Below are 16,310 nucleotides of genomic sequence, written 5' to 3' on the forward strand. Positions count from 1 at the left end.
TTGGATGTTGTAGATTAGCCTGAGCCGAAATGTGCATCACTCTTTTTTCCCCCATAGAGCATAGTGGTTAAAGATAGGGACAGATAGTTTAGGGGTACCATGGTGACAACACCCTTGGGACTGAATTGCCAAAAAATACAAACAAATAAACAAACCCTCAGGCACTATTCAGGAAACAAGACAACCAATTCCAGTCCTAAGTAATCAACTGCCCTTACCAGAAGCCAGTAAGTGGGTCCAAACGAAGAAAGCTTCCACTGTCTACACCTCTTTTTTCCTTACCCCTTCTTCCTTTTCTGCTCTCCATCATATGTCCCAGCCCAGTGTTTGTCTTCATTCATCACAGAATGACTAATCTGAAACATGTGCCACTAAATATATAATACACTTGAGTTATCACTGTATTCAAGACATGATGTGCCTTCCCCATTCCTCTCAAGGCTTTTGAAACCCCTGAATTCACATCCTTCTCTCATATTTTATTCCCTTCTCCCACCTTTATTCCCATGTTTCTCTCTCTCTGTCTTCTATGTCCTGGCTGTTAGGTTGAGGAGAATTTACATTCAAATAAAACATAAAATTTCTTTCTCCAGATTTTCATACCAGCTGACTGGGATTGGAAGTGCCCCACTGGAGAGGCCTGATATACTTACTTAGAGTTTTTAAAAAGCATGCTGATTTCATACCTTTCCTCCCAGTGTCCTCCAGAGAGGAGGACGGACTATTCGGAATTGGTTTGGATTGATAAAGTACTTTGCCCTTATTTAAAGAGCTCATCTTGCATCAACCTCTCTTTTCATTCACTAAACATATTCTGCAGCCCTCCTCATCTGAGAGAATTGGGCCTCCCTTGTCTGCTTTGATCCAGAAAATCATGCTTTCATTAACACAAACATCTCCCGATCTCTGCCAGTGCATTTTAGATTTTCAAATTATGTATGTGCATCATTTATCAAAATGCCGTCAGTCTCCAGGTCTGCCAGGCATTCAAACTGGGCAATCCCATGGCATGTATGTATGTGAATTCATTCTAAGGGAAGTTGCATGGTGATTATAATCTCGGTCCCTAAAGTAGCTGCAGTTAGCTGTATATTCTTCATTTTAAGGAAAGAAATGTGGTGTTAAGTACCAAGGATGAAATCTCAGAACATCTTAAGCAAAATGCAGATTCCCATCTATTTTCTGTTTTCCCAATAGAAAAGATGAAAGCATTCTGTATTGAGAAACGGTCTGACTTCGGTGAATGAGTTGAAAAGAGAGTAGTGTTTTTAGTGATATTATAGACATGCAGCAGTCTGCCAGTAACAGTTTTGATATTTGAGAACTGGAAACATACAGGAAGTTCTTTAATCTTAATGGAGAATCCCTGGGTCATTTGGTCCACATACCTGCCTGTCAACGTTTTTTGGGTTTTGTTTTTTTTTTTTTTTTAATTCAAATCTTCAAAATTGCCTTCACTTCTGTTTTCTTTATCCATTTCAACCTTCACTGAAACACAGAAAGATACAGACCACCATAAAAATTAGCATTTAGACCACCATTTAGACATTAGCCTATGTAACTATAGACTGTGTCTATAACTTCCATAAAAAATTCTGGTAAATACATAAAAACTAACAGATGACCATGATATTGAAATTGTCCCTATGGATTAAAATACTAATGTATTCATATGTTCAAGGAAATAAGTGAACTAGGTGAAGGGGATTAAGAGCACACTTATCATGAGCACTGAGTAATGTATAGAACTCTTGAGTCACTGTATCATACACCTGAAACCAGCGTAACACTGTGTGTTAACTATACTGGAATTAAAATCTAAAACAATAGATGACAAGATGGAGGATTTTACCAGATAATAGGAACCTATAAAAAATAATCAAATAGAAATTCTAGGACTGAAAAATGGAATAATTGAAACAAAGACCGAATAGACTTAACAACAAACTGAAAGATACAGCTAAGGAAAGCATCGGTGAGCTACAAGTTAGGTGAATATAAAATAACCTGATGGAAGCCTGGAGAACAAAAGGATAGAAACGACACAGTGAGGGGGAAAGTGATATATGGGGCAAAATGAAAGCATACATATACATACACGCATACACGCCATACATAATGCACACATATAATGCCATCTCCCTCCAGAAGAAGACAGAGGAAATGGGGCCAGGGCAACATTGAAGAGAAAATGTCAAGAACTTTCCAATTGATAAAAGATACCAAGCCATAAGTTCAAAAAGTGTTTTAAACTCCAGACAGAGCAACTGAAAAGAAAACCACATCTACGCACATCACAGTAAAACAACTAACGACCAAAGAGAAAGAGAAAATCCCAAAATTGAGACCAAAAAGGAAGATACATCATTTTCAAAGGAGCAACCATAATGCTGAGAAGTGACTCTTCAACAGAAAAGATGTAAGAGGGGAGACAATGGAATAATATGAGCAGAGTGGGGAAAAAAGAAAGAAATCCAGCAACCAGTAAAAAACCCATCTTTCAAAAGTGAAGCAGCATAAACATTTCCAGATAACCAAAAACCAAGTGTGTTCAGCAGCAGCAGCAGCGGACATGAAAGGGAATGCTAAAAGTAGTTCTTCAAGCAGAAGGAAAATGATCCACAAGAGAAACACAAAAATGCAGAAAAAAAATTACATGACTCAATTTGGGGCCAATCCGAAGGAATACTGATGATGCAAAATAATAATCACAATATTAATAATATTTTATGGGGTTTAAAATATATGTAGAACTAAGATACATGACAACAATAACACTAACGGCACTAATGGGATACGGAAGGTTAGCAGAGTTCAACGTGTTAAAGTCTTAGCATTGACCGCAGTGTGGTAAAAGTACTCATTTATATTTGTTCTAATAATCCAAGGACACATGTTTAATCTCTAGGAGGATTACCAAAAGAATAGTAACGATGTGGAACCAGCAAACCAATGGGAGAAAAATAAATGGAATACTCCAAAATTGATCAATTCAGACTAAGAAAGGAGAAAAAAAAAAAAGCAGGGTCACAAAGCATTTGGGGAAAAGGAAATGGAAAACAACTGATAAAATTATAAACTAGTTTATATTTGTGCTTTTGTTGATTGTTTACAAGTAACTGGGAACTGTGATAGACAGGCAACGTCTAATTGACCTGAATTGAAAACTTTGCTGTCGCTAACTCATTAAACAGATTTTCCACAAGCAAGTCATAAAATTATAAATAGTTGATGATTTTTGCATGATCATGATGTGCTAAGCACTATGTTAGCATATCTCCTTTTATCCTTTTGAGTTCATTAGTCCTGTTTAAATATTTTTAAGCGCATTTTAAGCATGTTAACTACCAGCTCACATTGAAAATAGCAGATCTGGAATGGAAAACAATTTATGTTTTGTTTTGTTTTTTTTTGAGGGGGGGGTTGTTGTTTTGTTTCATTTTACTCCAGAACTGATATACTTAATCATCACGATATATATCGTCTTAAAAAGAAAAACTTAATATCGCATGTATTTTTAAATGTGCCCATAATGAGACATGAAGACATCTTAGCAAATGTATAGACCAAGTTTTCAAAAAGAAAACAAAAAGCATTACTTACATCACTTAAGTTTTATTTTTTTAATGTTTATTTGTCTTGAGAAAGAGAGAGAGATGGCGCATGAGCTGTCTCTATATTCCTGCCTCATCAATTCAAGCTATGTCCATTGCCTACCTACATGAAGATCAGGTTCTCAGAATTTGTCTTTCTACCTCCATTTTTGTCCCTTAACCTATATATTTTCCAATTGGCAGCTAGAGAGAACTTTAATCAACAGAAAACTTTAAAAAACACAGAGCCCAACATGGGGTTGGACTCACCAACCATGAGATCATGATCTGAACGCAAATCAAGAGTCCGACACTAAACTGACTGAGCCACCCAGGTGCCCCTACATTGCTTAAATTTTGACAATCAGTCCAAATTATTGATTATTGAACAAACTTCTATTAAGCATGGGCTAGGTGTTAGCCATCATACTAGGTCTTGATGATACAATACAAAATAACAGAGATGCGGTCCTTGCCTCGTAGGGCAAATAATAATATTAATTATAAATTAATCCATTCCCTTCATTAGATAATAACAAGACAAAAGTAAATAATCATAAATCATGATCTGATCACAAAAAAGATGCTCTGAAAAAGCATTATGAATGAGTGCTCTCTTAGATAGTATGATGAGGGACGATTTTCTCTGAAAACATAACCTTTAAGCCAGCAGACGCTTACAATCAGGGCAACTATATTACGTATTGCTCAGACTGGAGTACTTTTGAGAATGAAACGGGGCACTGCTAATAATTATTCAGGGCGTCAGTGCAAACCAGAATGTCTTCACCCTCTTTGTAAGCCCTGATAAGGTTATTTTTAAGTGCAATAGAAAGAGACTCTAATGTTTTTTGCAAGGGGTTATCTACTATATGACTTACATTTTTTAATGTTCTGTCTAGCTGCCAGTTGGAAAATATATAGATTAAGGGGCAAAAATGGAGGTAGAGAGACAAATTCTGAGAACCTGGTACCCATCTAGGTAGGTGAGGGACAGTAGCTTGAATTGATGGGGCAGGAATATAGAGAAAAATAGCCAATTCAAGATAAATTTTGCAGTGTATCAGCAGCTAAGATGAAGCCATTCGAAACCTTCCATTTGCATCTAGTTCATAACAAACAAGAAAGTATCTTAAAGTTTGTCAGATGATCTTGGAAAGGGACTTTTCAGTAGCATTAACAAATACAAACACAAAGGAGAAATGTTCATCTATAGCGAAAACAATCAGGAAAAAAATCTAAATTAAGCAGCTCCCCTTTCTTCTCTACCAACCCCCGTTTTGAGATTTTTTTATCCAATTCTTATAATGTATAAGTGTGTATGCATTTTTATAAAAACAACTACTTGTTTCTACAGCAGTATTTTTCCAGTCTGTTGTGTGTATTTTCACTTTCTTTGGGGGGCCTTTTGCCATTCAAAATATTTACCTTTTTACTTTGTACATAGGGACATACATCTAACTTTTTATTTTCATAGGGACTGGGTTTACTACTTTGGAAAAGTTTGCCCCTATCCACATTATATAAATATACACAAAAATATAATTTTATTATTTTGGGCTTTTACTTATATATTTCATTAAATTCTCTAATCATCTGAAATGTACTCTTGTATGTGATATGATATAGAAATCTGGCATTGCCCATGATATTAAAATGCATATTTTCTAACCTGAACCTAAAAACCATTTTGATTTTTATATAAAGTTCTCACAGTCTTAAATCATTTATGTATGCTCTGATACCTACTTTTGTGATAATATATATATATTTTAATTTTTTTAATGTTTATTCACTTTTGAGAGACAGAGAGAGACAGAGTGAAAGTGGGGGAAGGGCAGAGAGAGAGGGAGACACAGAATCTGAAACAGGCTCCAGGCTCTGAGCTGTCAGCAGAGAGCCCCACGTGGGGCTTAAACTCATGAACTGCGAGATCATGACCTGAGCCGGACGCTTAACCGCCTGAGCCACCTCGGTGCCCCAACAATATATTTTATTTTTATTGGAATGATTTTCAAGTAAGTTTTGGTAAGGGAAGTCCCCTGTACTAATCTCCTTTTTTTCTACTTTGGTTGTCTTGAAAAAATCTTTTTTTATCACACACACACACACACGCACACGCACGCACACACATTTACCTCTTGTAAATAAACAGTACAAAATATATGGCACAAAAAATGTTATAGTCTTCACTCTCCCTCTAATTCTTCAGGTTACTCTCTATTAAAATGTTAGTGTAGGGGCTCCTGGGTGGCTCAGTTGGTTAAGCATCCGACTTAGACTCAGGTCATGATCTCACGGTTTGTCAGTTCGAGCCCAACATCGGGCTCTGTGCTGACAGCTCAGAGCCTGGAGCCTGCTTCGGATTCTGGGTCTCCCTCTGTCTCTGCCCTTCCCTTGCTCATTCTCTAGCTCTCGAAAATAAACAAATGTTAAAAAAAATTTTTTTAATGTTAGTGTATTTTCTGGTTTTTTGGCTAAGCATTATTATACATTTAAATTCATTCTGAACCAGCCTTATTTTTTGAAGTAATTTCATTAGCTATTCACAGGCATTTATTCTTCTAAAGAAACATTAAAATATTTTAATCTAATTTTATAAAATAAAGCATAACTCATCTTTTGCTATGTAGTGTCTGGAACATACTGGCAGCCAGTAGTTAGTTTGTGCCTTTGATGTTTTTTCAATCAGCCTGTTTGGGTAGAGCTTGTATGTTTGCAACAAAAAGAGATCCACTCAATCTAGCTTATGTAAATGGAGATTTGTTATATTTAAGTCTTCAAGGGTCATGATAAAAAATTGGGAGTTTACCAAAATATAACAGGACAAGCACTAAACTGAGACAAAAGTTTCACTAATGATCCAACTGTCAAGTTGAACTAAATCATTTAACAAGCAGTTTCTAGAACACCAGGTGCTGGATACCAAAATGAAAATGACAGAGTTACTGTCCTTAAGATGCTCACTGCACTTGTTGTGATGAGCACTGGGTGATGTATGGAACTGTTGAATCACTGTATTGTATACGTGAAACTAATATTACACTGTATATTAACTAACTGGAATTTAATAAAAACTTTAGTTTTTTAAATTTTTTTTTAATTTTTTTTTAACATTTATTTATTTTTGAGACAGAGACAGAGCATGAACGGGGGAGGGTCAGAGAGAGAGGGAGACACAGAATCTGAAACAGGCTCCAGGCTCCGAGCGGTCAGCACAGAGCCCGACGCGGGGCTTGAACTCACGGACCGCGAGATCATGACCTGGGCTGAAGTCGGCCGCTCAACCGACTGAGCCACCCAGGCGCCCCTAAATTTTTTAATGTTTATTTATTTTTGAGAGAGAGAGAGAGGGAGAGACAGAGTGAGAGCGGTAGAGGGGCAGAGAGAGAGACGCACAGAATCAAATGCAGGCTCTAAGCTCTAAGCTGTCAGTACAGAGCCCAACGCGGGGCTCAAACTCATGAACCCGAGATCATGACCTGAGCCAAAGTTGGAGGCTTAACCAAATGAGCCACCTTGGTACTCCTTAAATAAAAACTTAAAAAAAAAGATACTCACTGTATAATGGGGAAACTGGGATGCAGAAATAATGTGACTTGCATGGGATTGCACAGGTAAATTAATTGCTGGCACCTAGACTTTAATATTTTCCCTCTACCCATGCTTTCAAATCCCATTAACTCTACAATGTTGCTTGGTCTTTATCTATCCATTCTGTTTCTTGACTTTGGTCTCAGAAGAAAAGGTGCTGTTACCAAAGCTAACCTATGACCACTGATCTCATTTGTTCAGACTCTCTTTTTATATTTAAAATTACCATTTTGTTCAGTCCCAGATTTATATAGAAGGAAAGAAGTGTGTGTGTGTGTGTGTGTGTGTGTGTGTGTGTAGAGAGAGAGAGAGAGAGAGAGAGAGAGAACTTGATCTACCCTCTTTTCAGCTAATGGTCCACCCTTCTCCCATCCCCCAAACAACTAGAAAGGATAATCCAAACTTTTCCCTGCATTCATCCATGACTTAATAGCTCTGTAGTCCTCTGTCCTGAAGGTTTCCTGAGAATCACTAATAACTTCCTAATCAGCAAACCCAATGGCCCTTGAGTTCTCTGCATATTTGACATTGTTGATCATTCCTTCTTTCTTGAAACTCTTCCCTACTTTGGCTTCTCTGATACAATACCAACATACTCCACCGTCACCCATCCATCCTCTTATTCATTGGCTTATCCTCCACCTACTACCCCTTTAAAAGAGACATTTTGTTTCTTCTCATGTTATTTTGCTTCTGCTTAATGGTTTTGAGGATCTTAAAAATCTTTATTTTCACCTCTTAACAATTTCCAAAACTTCAGTTCTACCTACCCAACCATCTGTTAGATATTGTCATCAATATACACAAAAACTGAAAATTAATCTCAACATTTTCCTCTATTCAGTCAAGAACCTACTCTTCCTTCCTTCCTTATTTCTATTGATGGCATATTCATTCTACCAGCTTCCTAATTATGAAGCTGTGGTTTGACTTCTTTCTCATCTTAACCAACGCACTGCCCACAAGCACCACCATATCATCATGAACTAGACTTTATAGCTTTTGCCTTTCAAAACATGTCCAACCTTTCCCCTCATCCTTTTTTTTCATTTTTACTGGTGCCATTTTAATTTTTGTTATGTCTTTGTTTATTTTTAAGAGAGGGGGACAGAGGGCAAGTGGAGGAGGGGCAGAGCGAGAGGGAGACACAGACTCCAAAGCAGGCTCCAGGCTCTGAGCTATAAGCACAGAGCCCCACATGGGCTGTAAGATCATGACCTGAACCGAAGTCGGACACTTAACCAACTGAGCCACCCAGGAGCCCCTTACTGCTACCATTTTAATTCAGCCCCATACTATGTATGACCTGAAATATTTATTACAAAAGTATTTCCTAGACTCCGTGATGGACCTGAATCAGGCATAATAATTTTTTCACAGTATTCTTTGATCTCTAAGTCACTGTTCTTTATTTAATGGCATTTAGCAAATAACTAGCTTCAGTCATGGAGTGTGTAGATAGCTGTACTGTGCAATGGACAAGAGTCCAAATGTCCACAAGTGCATTTGGAGCATGTACTATTTGCCAGGAAAAATGCTAGATTCTGGGAATTTAACACTGAAAACAATAAAATGGAACTTACATTTTAGAGACTGTATCTGGGTTTGAATCGTGGATCCAACATTTTTAGATTTGTGATCTTAGACAAGTTACTTGACTTTTCTAAGCCTTTCTTAAAAAAAAAAAAGGCAGGGGTTAGGGGAGTGAGATATAATACACACCATGTAGGTTCTTTAAGGAAATAAAAATTAGAGAGGCTGATAGACTCTGTGGTTCATCCAATAAATGTTAGCTCTTTTTTTTCCCTAATCTAATTTGCCATTTTCCTAAAGCTTACCGTACCTCCTATCCCACCTATTGGGGTTCATTTTGTTTTGGCCCATGCACTCTTTCCAATGTATTACATAAAGCACAAGATACACATTTTAAACATATTTTCTCTTATTGCATTCTGAAAAGTTATTGAATTTGCATTCATACTTAAAAACAAAGCAGAACTTGGAGTGCCTGGGCGGTTCAGTCGGTGAAGCATCTGACTCTTGACTTCAGCTCAGATCATGAGTTCAAGCCCCTCATCAGGCTCTGTGCCAACAGCGAGGAGCCTGCTTGGGATTCTCTCTCTCCTTCTCTCTGCCTCCCACCCCTGCTCACACACGTGCTCACACTCTCTCTCTCTCAAAAGTAAGTAAACATTTTTTTAAATGAAGCAGAACTTTAAAAATTATGAAAACCCTCCATCTGAGAATAAAACAGAATGGAAACAAATATGAAAATAACTAGATTTTGCTTTCTTTTATAATTACGTAACCAAACCCAAACATCAGTGTTTCTTTTTTTTTTCTTCCACAAATTAGGAGAGTTTAAAATGAAAAAAGAAAACTCTCATTTCTCTCTCTCTCTCTCTTTCCTCCCCTTCTCCTCCCCACTAGAAACTAAGAAAGAAGAGCTCTTATTTAGGTGTTTGCTATATTTCTGGTTCACATCCAGGGGACAAAAGAGTAGAAAGCATTCATTCAGCCAATAATTATCAAGCACCTATAAAGTACCCAGAACTCTTCCAAAGTCTTGGGAAATCCTGGCTCCTGTTCTCATGTTAGGAAGCACAGGTCTGCTGCAGCTGCTGGGGCAGTAGTAAGTGTCTCCACGTGAATACATTTAGAGTTGTGGAAGATATTAGAGCTAATCTAGACAGTTCTCAGCCCACTACAGAAATCTGTAAACCAGAGCATCTTTACCAAAGTTTTTCATTCAATCTTTGTTGGTTGCCTCCAGCAACAGTAAGCTCAGTACTTCACCTTTTCTATTTTTAATAGAAACATATAACATATAAAGTTATCTTTTTTTCCTCATTTTCCCAGTATTTAAGGTAGCTTTGTATATCTGTCGTGACTTTCACAGCCACATAGCCCCCTAAACACCCAGTCTTTTAGTCATTCTAAATGTAATGCCATTATCAATATTGCCAATGTTCCTCCAAGATGCAGAGATATTTTAAGTAGAATCTATAGACTGGCCAGCTCAGAAGCATTACTTCCTATTTTGGTTGAAGCATTTGAGGATCGAAATAATCCTACATGCCGTGTTCACCCTAACTGGTTGGCTCATGACAAACCTTTGCCTCTGTCAGGATATTTCTTGTCGTTATTACTCTGTGGCCTTAGAGCTGAACCTGAGGGATGGTTGGTATGTTCAGAACACAGTTAGCAGGAACGTAAGTAAAATTGTATCTGTTCTTGAGATTAAGCACGGCGCTACGTGACCTACTGATTTTCATTTAAAATTATCACAATTTAGATAGCAGCTTCGAACATCTTTCAGGCCCAGAGCCAAAAGCAGAGCTTCAAGACTATAGGAAACCAAACAGTTCTACAATCATTCAAGTAATGACCGACGTTGCACTTCATCTGAGCAAGGACATTATATCAATGTATTATTATGCCAATCAAAATATGGATAGTTGCTGGCAGATAGGTTACAAAAACATCAGATTATATGTAACTATTTTATGACTTCTTGGAAAATGCTGATTTAAGTCCTGATTATTTATTTTACACAACTAGGTTCCATTCAGTTGACATAATTTGCAATTTATTAGAAATGCTCAAGAACTCAGTTTTTGAATTTTTAGGAAGATCCAAAATATCCCAGATCACCACAGTATAGCCAGTGATCAACATTTATTCCACTTTAAAAGAGAAATACTTTTGTAGCACCATATATAATATAATATAATATAATATAATATAATATAATATGTATAAATACATACACATGTATACATATATACATATATAATATGTATATATATACAGTTTTGAAAATGATATAACTTAAGTATTTCTAGTTGACAATTTTTTTCAGAAGTATTCAGAAGGGATTAAAAACTATGTGATAGAGTTGTAAGCAAAATTATGCGTTGTTGTACCGACAAGACAAAAGTCACATAAAAATGTGTAGGAGGGGGACAGGCACTTGTCATATATGTGTTGACTTTTTTTTAAGAATTACAGATATTGCAGCAGCAAAAGAAATTTAAGAATTCAATAAATGTTCAGAAATTTGAGACGAAGAAAGAGTTAAAATTCTTGAATTCTGAAATTTCTCTTTAATCAGAAATAGAAATCTAAAATAATGACAACAATAATAACTATAGTGTTTACAAAGACTTGGGAACTTTCACCATTCCTGTGTCTCTGCTAGAAGCACATAAAATTAAAATGATATAGTCACAATTTGTTTCTTGACTATTTTACATTCAGTAATTTTTAATGAAGCAACTAAATTAGGCATAACTTAGTGCAGCTTTAATGTAGTTACGATGAATATATTTTACTTGATTAAAAATGATAAAAACCAGGGAGCCTTAAATATTATCTTAAAAGATTAACTACTGTGTCAATTACAAATCTAGGGGAAAGGTATTTATAAGGGAATAACTATTCTGAACAGTCACTTCCTTTTGTTCATTTCATTTAATTAAAGACTCAATCAACTTTCAGTCTTAATACTAAAATTTTTCTAGATTACACATTGGCTTGCAAATTGAAGGGCATATAGCAGGGCTAAGTCAGTTCAGCGCTAGGGAAGATTCAGCAAGTAATCTATTTTTTATATAAATGGGGGGGCGAGTACAAACTACTTCGCAGTATAGGGTGGAGTAATTAACTACATAATTGCCAATTGTGCACCGCACTTTGTGTTACATGACGAAATCTGAATAAATACCAGTAAAGATCAAATTATTTGGGCACATGAATGATGATGAGGCCCGCTCTGCCAACAGGTGGACTAATGAATTGGAGCCTCAATGCCTAAGACCAAGTGGAAGAAGCCAATTTTTTCACCTCTGCCTTTGAGGGGACCAGTTAACCTACTGCAGCGGGAGGGAGTAGATGTGATCACCATATGTTTACTTTGTCCACTCAGGGGAAACTTGCAAAGGAACAGTTTTGAAATACGCACTGGATTTTTATCAAAATACAAATAAATGGCAGTTTTCACCTAAGGAATACAAAATACTTACGTTTAATTGCCAGTCTCCAATAAATAGATAAGTGTCTTCTGGTAGCAAGTGGACTTAAAAGTCTTCCCTCCTAAATAGCCCTGCACCTCAATCAAATAAACAGCACCAGACAATCATACCTCTGGCCTCAGCCATTTCCCTTGCATCACTGAGGTGGCCACACTGTCCACTGAGGCTGTTATCCTTGAATAGGGTAGCCCAATGCCAGGAGGTCCTCCAAGTGCTAATAAAAATGTCCTTGACAGAAAGAAGATATTAAAATGTTTTTTAAACAATTTTTTTTAACAGACGAAATCTTAGTGTCTCGTGGGTTTTGCTTTTAGGATTCGGGACGGGAAGCATCTGAAAGACGATTTCAAAGGAAGCAGATGACACTTGCACGGGACTGCATTTTGGTCTATGCTCAAAGTGATGAAGTTGATTTGCATCATTCTGCCACTAACGCTGAAGCGTCCCGCTCCTGGAAACCCCCGCCAGAGATGCGGAGTTTACCGAGAGAGGACTCCGCGGAGCGCTGCCATAAATTCAAAACTAACTATCGGGGCAGACAATCGCTTCGAGAGAGGGACGGAACGTGGGACCCGGGGAGCCCCGCGCCCCTCGCCTGGAAAGGACTGGTCAAGCGCCTTCTTCCTCCTCCCCGAGTCGGAAGTGAATGTCACCTGCAGGTCTGCCCCACTCTCTGGGCGCTTCCCCCTCCTCTGCCCAGTTCGGACAGTCTCTAGTGACCGGTTTCAGCTCCGGCCGTCTTCGGGCTCCAGGCTGCAACCCCCCGCCCCGCTCCGGGAATCGCGTCCCCTCCCCCGTGGTCCCCGCCCCCTCCAAGCTCTGCCGGGCGCTGATTGGCGGCGGCGCTGACAGGAGGCGGGGCCTGGAAGTCCCGGCCAAGCCCGCCCTCGCGTATAAGCGCCTTCTCGGCTCTCTCTCTCTCCATCTCTCTCCTCTCTTTCTCTCTCGCTCCCTTCCTCCCTGTAACTGAACAGTGAAAATTCACTGGATCCGCTAACAGGCACAGATGTCATGTGAAAACGCACATGCTCTGCCATCCACACCGCCTTTCTTCCTTTTCTGTTTCCTTTTCTTCCCCCCCTTGCTCCTTCTCCTTCTTTGTAACTAACAAAACCACCACCAACTCCTCCTCCTGCCGCTGCTGCCCTTCCTCCTCCTCCTCGGTCCAAGTGATCACAAAAGAAATCTTCTGAGCCGGAGGCGGTGGCATTTTTAAAAAGCAAGTACATTAGAGAGAAAGGAAAAAAAAAAAGAAAAAAAAACAAAAAACAAAAGCAAAACAAAACCCAGGCACCAGCCAGACAGCCCATTTTTTTTTCCACCCTTCCTGAAAACAAACAACCAAACAACCATCAAAACAGTCATCACCACCATCATCAAAACTGTTAACATAGCAGCGGCGGCGGCGGCAAACGTCACCCTCTGGCCACGGCGTCCGCCTAAAGGGATGGTTTTCTCGGCGGAGCAGCTCTTTGCCGACCACCTTCTTCACTCGTGCTGAGCAGGATTTTTGGGCTCTCCGGGGTTCGGGCTGGGAGCAGCTTCATGACTACGCGGAGCGGGAGAGCGGCCACACCATGCGAGGTAAGCGAGCCCGCGGACCCCGAGGCTCCCCGGGTCCGGCCAACTCCAGCCAGACGGGGAGATGGGGGAGGGGAGCGCACGCTGCCCAGGGGGAGGGGGGGGAGAGGTTCGCGGAGCGCAGTGCTCGAGTTCGCGTTCGCAGGTGGGCTACGAGCGGCCTGGGCGTAGAAAGTTGTGGGAAGGTGTTGATGCCTCTCGGGAGTTCTGGAGGGACGCAGGAGGGCGCTTTTTGGAGAGGGGAGCGACGCTAGTTGCGGTCTCCCCGTCCGCGAGTTGCACCGAGCAGTGTTTGCTTGTCACTCCCGGGTACGGAAGCGGACCCTGGGTGGAAGGAGAGCGGGAGCGGGCTGCCTCCCGGTAGAAGCGGCTAGAAGCGCCGGGCGCGCAGCGGTGGCCTGCCGGGGTGGGGCGCGCCGGGCGCACGGGCAGGCGGCGGGCCGGGAGCGCGCGGGCACGCAGACTCGGGCTTGCTAGGCCCACCGGCGTCCCGGCCCGCGAACGCGTCCCTTCGTGGGAGTGGTGGGCAGAGGGGCGGTGTCCCGGACTGGACGCGGATTCCGGGATCGTCCCCTGTGCGGGTTCTCTTGCGCCGGCGCTACGCCCAGGCCAGGTCCTCGCGCGGAGCCCGTGCGGTCCAGGGACGAGCGCCACCCCGAAAAAAGTTGTGCGGAGAAAGTTCCAGAGGATAGGAGAGCCCGCGCTCCCCGCGTCAGAGAAGGTTCTTTTGTCGAAGGGCCGCTGCGGGAGGCGGTGCCGGGTGAGCCCTCGAGCCAAGACCCCCAGCGGCGACGGCGGTGGCAGGTCTCTGAGGGTGAGCTGGCAGCTGTGGGGCAGCGCGCGGGGGACAGGGGAGAGACGCTTCCTCTGGCCACCCTTTGGGCTGCCCCAGCAGATGGCCTGGCCGGCTCTAGGGAGTCACTCTGTCCGTCTCTCCCCGCGCAGTGCTGGGACCCTCAGGTTTCTTGCGCGCACTCCCTCACTTTCTGCTCGGCCACAACTTCACTCTTTTCTTGGAGAGCGGGCCCGGTGCCAGAGTGCCATGGGGATACGTGCAAGCCTCTGGGCACCTGCCTCACCTCCCTCCCCCCCCCCCCCCCGTTTTTCTTCCTGGCCACTCTTCGGTTTTGTGGGGCACTCCTCTACCCTCCGCGTGCCTTCCGGGTCCTGGTAACAGAAAGTTGGAAACGGCCAGCCCCTGGCCTCCCTACATCCCTGACCCGGCGACAGGTGGACCGACAGGAAGAACTGCAAACACTCGTCACCTTCCACCGGGCAGTGCACATGTCCCACTCACTCCCCCAGCACCTCTCTAGGAGGGCCCCTAGGGAGCAGGCGGCATGCTCCCCATGCTGGGCATAGTGAGTCCCCATAGCTTGACACTAGGGGCAGGGACTGGGTTAGCTGGCTGGGCACTGGGGACGTGGCAGGAAAAGGGAAGGAGGAGAAGGAACAGAGAGGTTGTCCAAGGAAGTGGATGTGAGGGAAGTAGCTGAAGATCAGGGACAGGGACGGTCTGGTGGGATGGTTGATTGACCCGTGCACTGGGAGTGGGGGCATCTGCGCTGGCGAGCTGGTTCCAGTTGAGGGGCCCAGTTGGGGATTTGGTCACATGCTCCACTGTCTAAATTCTTTCAGAAAACTATACTGGGCAATTGGCGAGTATAGAACCTTTAAGTGAAAGATACCCCGGGTCTTTGTTTTCCTTTTTCTGTCCCATCTCACCACCATCCGCTCTCCTTTCAATTTCCTCTCCTCTGGTCTGGGGCTGCCAGGTCGCCCGGAATTCCCTTGTTTCGACCCTTCCAACATTCCTCCCGTGGCGGTGTTCTTATGTTCTGAAGGTCCGAAACCACGAGTCACCTACGCTGCGACCCGGCACTAGCACCTGCGGCGTAAAAGCCGCTCACTCGCCCCTTAAATTGAAGAAAACCCGAGAAGTATGAGGCAGGAGTGGGTTGTAGCTTGATCGCGCTGCTCCTGAAGGAGCTGTATGCCCAGGCAGCCCGGGTTCGCCACCGCGCTCGCTTCAGGGACTCCAGCAGCTTGAAGGGTTGAAAGCCAGGCGCCTCGCCTAGGGCTCACCTTTAGAAACCAGTCGAAGCCCACACCCACTTTCCAGAAGGCGTCACGCCAGCCAGGCTGCCCAGAAGAGCTTACAAGTTCTAACTCACAAGGGCGACCCGGGGATTCGCACTGGAGAAAAAGCAAGCTTACAAGGTGGCAGATTCCTTTCCTCTACCTCCCAGCCTCTCCTCTGTTGACCCTTCACTGTCTCTCCTCAGCCTTTCCTGTGCATTTCCTACAGACTGCCCTTTCCCGCGAAGGCAGGAGTTGTTCTTTAAGGATAGGTTGAGAAGAGATCCAGGCTACTCAGAGGTCTTGTGGAAGTCGGGGTTGAACTTGAGTGTGAACTTGAGAAGTGAGAGCCGAATCGAATCAGCTTTCTCTTGTGCCTGGGATACTAATCAGCCTACCACAAGGGGAGGGGACGGTTTTTGAACTTGGC

General features: G+C 42.2%; 1 protein-coding gene across 2 annotated transcripts in view; it reads left to right on the top strand.

Moving 5' to 3' along the window:
• The window catches only part of RORB (RAR related orphan receptor B), a 384,008-nt gene that overhangs the window by 174,310 nt on the left and 193,388 nt on the right, over window positions 1-16,310 (top strand). For both annotated transcript variants that reach the window (XM_049633912.1, XM_049633919.1), the window contains exon 3: window positions 12,535-13,804. In XM_049633912.1, the coding sequence (XP_049489869.1) occupies window positions 13,798-13,804 (7 nt within the window). In that variant the 5' untranslated portion in view covers window positions 12,535-13,797. The remainder of the gene's footprint in view (window positions 1-12,534; window positions 13,805-16,310) is intronic.

The sequence above is a fragment of the Panthera uncia genome, chromosome D4 (genome assembly GCF_023721935.1).
Source record: "Panthera uncia isolate 11264 chromosome D4, Puncia_PCG_1.0, whole genome shotgun sequence".
Lineage (NCBI taxonomy): Eukaryota > Metazoa > Chordata > Mammalia > Carnivora > Felidae > Panthera > Panthera uncia.